The sequence below is a fragment of the Phallusia mammillata genome, chromosome 3 (assembly GCF_965637545.1).
Source record: "Phallusia mammillata chromosome 3, kaPhaMamm4.hap1.1, whole genome shotgun sequence".
In the NCBI taxonomy this organism is placed as follows: domain Eukaryota; kingdom Metazoa; phylum Chordata; class Ascidiacea; order Phlebobranchia; family Ascidiidae; genus Phallusia; species Phallusia mammillata.
Window position 1 is genome coordinate 3,486,477 of NC_137254.1, and position 6,052 is coordinate 3,492,528.

General features: G+C 37.5%; 1 protein-coding gene across 1 annotated transcript; it reads left to right on the forward strand.

The window, feature by feature from the left end:
• The first annotated feature begins 597 nt into the window (after positions 1-597).
• Positions 598-5,741, forward strand: LOC145218238 (scavenger receptor cysteine-rich domain-containing protein DMBT1-like). Its single transcript, XM_080085640.1, has 10 exons — positions 598-666; positions 1,815-1,962; positions 2,128-2,303; positions 2,481-2,634; positions 2,973-3,021; positions 3,422-3,587; positions 3,800-3,957; positions 4,162-4,333; positions 5,369-5,439; positions 5,543-5,741. The coding sequence occupies exons 1-10, from the start codon at positions 598-600 to the stop codon at positions 5,739-5,741; spliced, it is 1,362 nt and encodes a 453-aa protein (XP_079941766.1).
• The last annotated feature ends 311 nt before the right edge of the window (positions 5,742-6,052 follow it).

Here is a 6,052-nt window from a genome sequence, read left to right on the forward strand (position 1 = left end):
TATGGTATTACTGCTTTTTTGCGATGTCGATCAAAACGCCAAAAATGTCAAGTCAACTGTTAAAACTTCTTTTTTTCGTCTGCTCGATGACTTTATATCAACGAGGTAAGTAATTTTTTGCACATTTCGATGCAAAACACATAGCAATTTTGAACGAAGCTTCAATGGCGGCCTATAAAGTTTACAATGATCATGGACTTGATATTTTACTCTAATTTATCAAATGAAACATAAATTATCCAAGTTTGAATATGGCACTAACGTAGGGACAGTTTTGAGTTGTTTGCAGAAGAGTCACGAAATAATGAAGTTGAATGGTCAAGTCAACCTGTGATTAAAAATATATCTTGTATAGCTGCGAAACTTTGCAACAATTGGTTGATAAATAACAAACGCGCTGCAGCTGTACCAAACACGCCATGTAGCGGCTTATTGTTGTCGGGGTTGTATATAAGTGCGCGCTTGCTTTCTTTCTAATGGTAAATGCAATGTTTAGTTTCAGGCGATTCGTGTGGTGGGGCTGATGTAAACTTGGATACGTGGAATACAAACATTTTGCCTTCATGTACTTCGTGGACTCAACGTTTTACCCACAGCATGGGTTCTCCTAGATTGGTTGTTTATTTTGCTCCAGGACCAGAGCTTGTTGCAGACAACTTTTGTAGGGTATGGGCTTTGATTTGGGCCACGTATGACTTTGGTCGTATGTTTTTTTATCCTCTAGGACAGTGATTTTCAACCGGTGTTCCGCGGAAGACTAGTGTTCCGTGAAAGATCGCCAGGTGTTCCGCGAGAAGTTTGCTGGTTTGAATATAGGATTCTAATGTTTTAGACTTCTATGGTTTGACTAGTGTTTCATGTCGTACATCGGTCAAAAATAACTGGTTTAATACAATAGGCGGAAATAGGTTTTCTTTTATGAAAATAATTATCCGCCATCTCCAATTGGAAGGTTCTGTAGTGATTGGCTTCATTTATTGTTGTGTAATATTAAGACTCGTTGTCTCATAATGAAATAGCTGAATTGCTGAAAAATTCCTGACGGTTGCCGCAATTAAGCTTTGGGTGATCACGCTGTCTCAATCGACACGAGATTCAACAAATTTTCTGACGTTCAGCATAATTGCTTGCACGGAAAACGATGAATTACGGAACAGACAGTGCCAGGCGAATATTGTATTTTGGTACAATACTAGTTTCAATGATACGACTTCGTAGAACTTCCAAATTTAATTGCGCTATATGAGCGCTTTCATCCGTTTTAGTGATTACATGATGTACGTTTTAGCGTTTTAGCGTTTTAGTGTCACCCTAAGCCTATAGTTGTTTCATTGCATCAAAATTTTGTTTGGTGTTCCGCAAACATATTTTAATGTATAAAGTGTTCCGTGGCTCAAAAAAGGTTGAAAAACACTGCTCTAGGACGGGCAATACCTGACCGCGTTATGTTAACAATGAGTCCGCTGTCGCGCTGTCTGCACCTTAATGCTAGTTGTTGGTCTTGTTCGCCCTTCTGGATCAATCACTTTCTTAAACAAAAATCTGTGTTGCAATAAAACAAAATTCGAAACACTGAAATCTCCAGCAAAACAGTTTGTATGAATGAAAAAGCATCTAAACTTTATTACACATGTGCGCAATTAACAGGTCTAAAGAACCACTACAACTCGACATTATAACGTGACTTAAGATAAAAACTCTCGTTTACAACCCTAACACACGCTGTTGTAATATAATTTCTGTAAAGATCTTCTTACCACAATCGATTTACCACAATTTTAAGATGCATTTATACTCAATTCTATTTAACGTAGATCCGAGAGGGAACCATCGACGGTCGCTTGGCTGGAACGTTGGTTGGCGGAGGCTCTTCTGTCCCCGTTATCGTTGAACACCCGTCTGTCAGTATATTTTGTATTACGAACCTTACAACGTTTTTTGTGGGTATTGAAATACAACCCGGTAAGTCGCAATTACAATTTCAAATCGAAAATATCAGTTTTTAAACCTGGCAAATCCCGATTTGAATGTATAATGGCCAGGCAGCTGCTTAGAAACCGAAGTATTGTCACCAGCTGCACTGTCTGAGGCTTAACTATCAAATATTAATGTTTTTGTGTATTTAAGTTACACAGTGCGGGGAAGATGCTACCGGTCCGGTTTATAACCTAAAGTCTCCCAACTTTCCCAGTAACTACTCAGTTTACACTGCTTGTGTTTGGAGATTTCAATTGGAAAGTAGCACGTCCTTGGTATTTCAATTCTCCACTTTTGTCACCGAGTCTGGATTTGACATTCTTTACGTAAGTAATTGTTGTGTGTTTCGCCAATTCCCAAATGAGAACCAAAAAACACACCGAACCCGATTTTTAAACAAGCCCGAATTGGACTAGAACTTAAGGCCTGCATAAAATGTTCAATGAAACCAACTTACATGATACATTGTTTGGACTTGGATCCAAATACCACATCATTTTCAGTTCAAAGATGATGAAGGTAATGTGGAAAGATTGTCTGGGACTTATGATGGTGGATTGAATCATACAGTTACTGCAACAAATCTTACTCTTCTTTTTATCAGTGATTCATCCAGAGAAGCACAGGGATTTAATGGGACAGTTAATCTTGAAGGAGGTGAATTAAACTTGATTTTAACAACAAGAAAAATCTTTTATTTTTGTAGGCGCAGCAATTTGAGGGTAAATCGTTTTTAACATTTAATCTGTTCAATTTGAACTTAAGGAAATATCGCTATGGGGTTGTTTGGCATTTTTCAAGAAGCAACAATTTTGTAAGTTGTTGAAAAGGGAAAAACAAAATCGGATTCTTCTCATGGAGAACGGCAATAAATTGATTAAAAATTGCAGGCTTGACGTAATGTGCTGTTTCTGATTGAATCCATCCAATGTAGAAAACGCTTAAAATTTGTTTCTCAAGTTGCTGTTTAAAAGTAAACTAATATTTTTTTCTAGGAATAGAACAATCAATGAGTGTTTGTAGTACCACAGATTTGACCATTACGTAAGTTTTTGTTTGTTTTGCTTGTTTGTGGTAACAATAAATAGATCTGACGAGATAGTGATTTATGTCTGTTTTTAGGCATGATTGTTCAAATTCCTGCAGAAAGCGGTCATTTATGAACAAAACGCATTCGTATTTATTCTATTGAAATGTCACAGCTTTATCATACAGTGTAGCCTCAGCGCCACTATTTTGCTCTCCTTAACATTTAGCCCTTGCGAAGCTGTATCCGGCATGGTGATTGGTATGGTGCAATTGTGTTGCTTTATATTATCTTTCCCCATGCAATAAAACTTTACTCAACTTGCCAACAATATAATGGGCTATGCTAAAAATATGATGTTAATGTTATGGGTAGTTTATTTGGCATATTTGAAAACTTATCAAGCCAATTTTGCAGAGTAACAGCTGAAGAGCAAAACACATTAGATTACGAACTCGGTGACACACTTTACATCGCATTGGACAGGGAAACTCCTCTTTCACAACTGAATGACAGCTGCAAGGTCACTGGGTCAGTCCCGGTGTTCGTGTTTGACATTGGCCAATGTGAAGCTTTCTACAAGGTAAAACGCTACCCATTTTGTTTTCACCAATTTAGATTTCATCATCGAGCCACTGTTACCAAAAACGTCATTTTGCATTTGGGTGCAACGTTTGTTAAAACTATACAGACCAGCATCACATAAACAGATATGTTGGACACATAAATATTTGGAGGACAATAGTCAAATTTTTTGCTACGCTTTTAAAAATGTTTTTGTTTATGTATGAACAGAATGAGAACGGAATGGTGTTGGTTTCCTTTCTGATCTGGAGATACCTAGCTCCAACTTCTGCTGTGATCCAACGCGAAGTTCAAAACAAGCTCAATGTGACTTGTCTGTTTGAATCCGATCTACTTCTCTCGTCATCCAATGTCAAACCTCAAGTTGGGTAAGGGTACAACAAGGGCACATGCCATATGTTACACGACACATGACATCAGTTGGTAATTGTTTCAACGTGCAATGTTAGTTTTATCATCACTATTACTAGCCAAACGTTATGAAAAGTAACAAATAAAAACAAGAAAATGAAACTTCAGTTCTAAATCAATATAGAAATATGTTTAATTATCTTCGAAATAACAATGTGCAGATCCGTTGAAATTTCGGCCGAGAATACAGGAAACTTTGACGTCGCTCTAAATCTTTTTACAAACGAACATTTCAACGAAAGCTTGCCTGTGGAAGTCACTGTGCCCAACTACATATTTGCTGAAGTTAAACTTGAAGAAATTTCTCCACGCAACGATGACTTCATTGTCCAGGTAAATCATTAAGGCAGGGGTGTCCAACCTTTTTGGCCAAAGGGCCACATGCGGTTTACGAATGATTGCGCGGGCCACTTGAGTGTTACTGCTAATTTGGAATCTTAGAAATACCTGTCTTATAGTTTCTTATAAAACCCTCACACCGAAATTCTAATCTTGGAAATGTGTATAATCCTCGTTTACAGTTATAAGAACAATAAACACACCAAGATAAAGTTAAGTCAACAAAGGTTTTCCCACAAGTCGATATTTCAATGAAAAGTTTGGCCCTGTTTTTCTCTAATAAGTTTGGCAAGATTCGGTGAGATGGACGATGGAGAAATGTGGTGCGATTTTTCCATATGGCAGTCAGAAATTACTGATCTTACAGGGGATTTTAAGTCACATGGCAACCTTTCTTGGAAAGTTCTGTTAGCGTTACTTGCTTTGTTCTGTTAGCGTTACTTGCTTTGTTTTCTGTTTGGCATAATCTATATCACTGCAGAGTTCGGAAGATGTTTCACTGCTAAAAGCGTTTTGCGCGAGTCTCTGATACCAGATGCATTTCAATAAACCAAGAAACATTACTGATTCTCTTGAAGCACGAGGCAGATTATGACGTAACAATGTAGAAATTGTGATGCGTAACAGTGCGCATTGTGACGCAACAAAAGTAACTTGAACAGTTGTGTATTACTACTCAATTAACAAAGAAATAAGGCAAACAGCAATTCAAATGTCAATTTTTTGGAATGAAAGTTTGCCATAAATTAAGTAGGCGATTAAGTTGTCATTTCAAAAAATACCACGCGGGCCACGGGTTGGACGCCCCTGCATTAAGGCAACAAAGGTTACTAAATTGTAGTTCGCGTTTTGTAGAAAATGCACATTACAGTCGTTGCATTATTTTGTGTGTGACGTTATCCATTTTCTTGAGTAAAGATTTTAAAATTGTAAACAACTTTTGAGTTTTTATTCCCATGTTAAGTATTTAAGCATCATTTAGGTGCTATAGGGGTTGCACATTTGAGTTTATTACAATTTTGTATACAGCTTGAAGAATGTTGGGTAACACGCGTTGAAAACTCTAGTGGTTTGCCGAACTACCCTGTTGTAGTAAGCGGGTAAGCAGTACTTGTATTGGATTTGTAGTGTGCACTCTTGCTTTTCATAAAACTGAACGGCACACTGTTTTAGCCTTGCGTAAATTTGTGCCAATATGAGTAGATGTGTTGCGCCACCCAGTGGAGGCGAGGCTGCCGACGCGAAAATGTTGATAAGAAATTACCACGCCAACTTTGCAACGTTCAAGGTGATGAGCTTTGTGTGGACAAACTTTACCGATGCAGAACAATTTATCTACATTTACTGCGACGTGACCATTTGTCAAAACTCAACTGGACAATGCCCTGGACAGGTGAGTTGAGTTTGTTTGCTCCGTTAGATTCAAAATAAGTCGGCCGTCGAGCTGCCCACATCATTGCAAGTAAAGTGGATTATATTTGATTGATTTATACGTCAATAAGTTTGCTTTATTAAATTAACAGAGAAAAAACACGATATGTCTGAGTTTTTTCAGATTACATTTAGCTGCTTTATTTATTCTTAATAATATTTATATACATCAAAAAAATTATAAATATTAAACTTATTTACAGATGTCTGGTGGGAAAAAAAGACGATCTGTTTACAACAATGGACGCAGCCAACGACTTTCTGCAGGGCCAGTGCACATCT

Excerpts from the sequence above, each read along its gene's own strand:
- LOC145218238 (XM_080085640.1), top strand. The coding sequence starts at position 598 with ATGGGTTCTCCTAGATTGGTTGTTTATTTTGCTCCAGGACCAGAGCTT. Across the intron at positions 2,635-2,972 it reads GACAGTTAATCTTGAAGGAG|GAATAGAACAATCAATGAGT; the intron begins GTGAATTAAACT and ends ATTTTTTTCTAG. Across the intron at positions 3,958-4,161 it reads AATGTCAAACCTCAAGTTGG|ATCCGTTGAAATTTCGGCCG; the intron begins GTAAGGGTACAA and ends AACAATGTGCAG.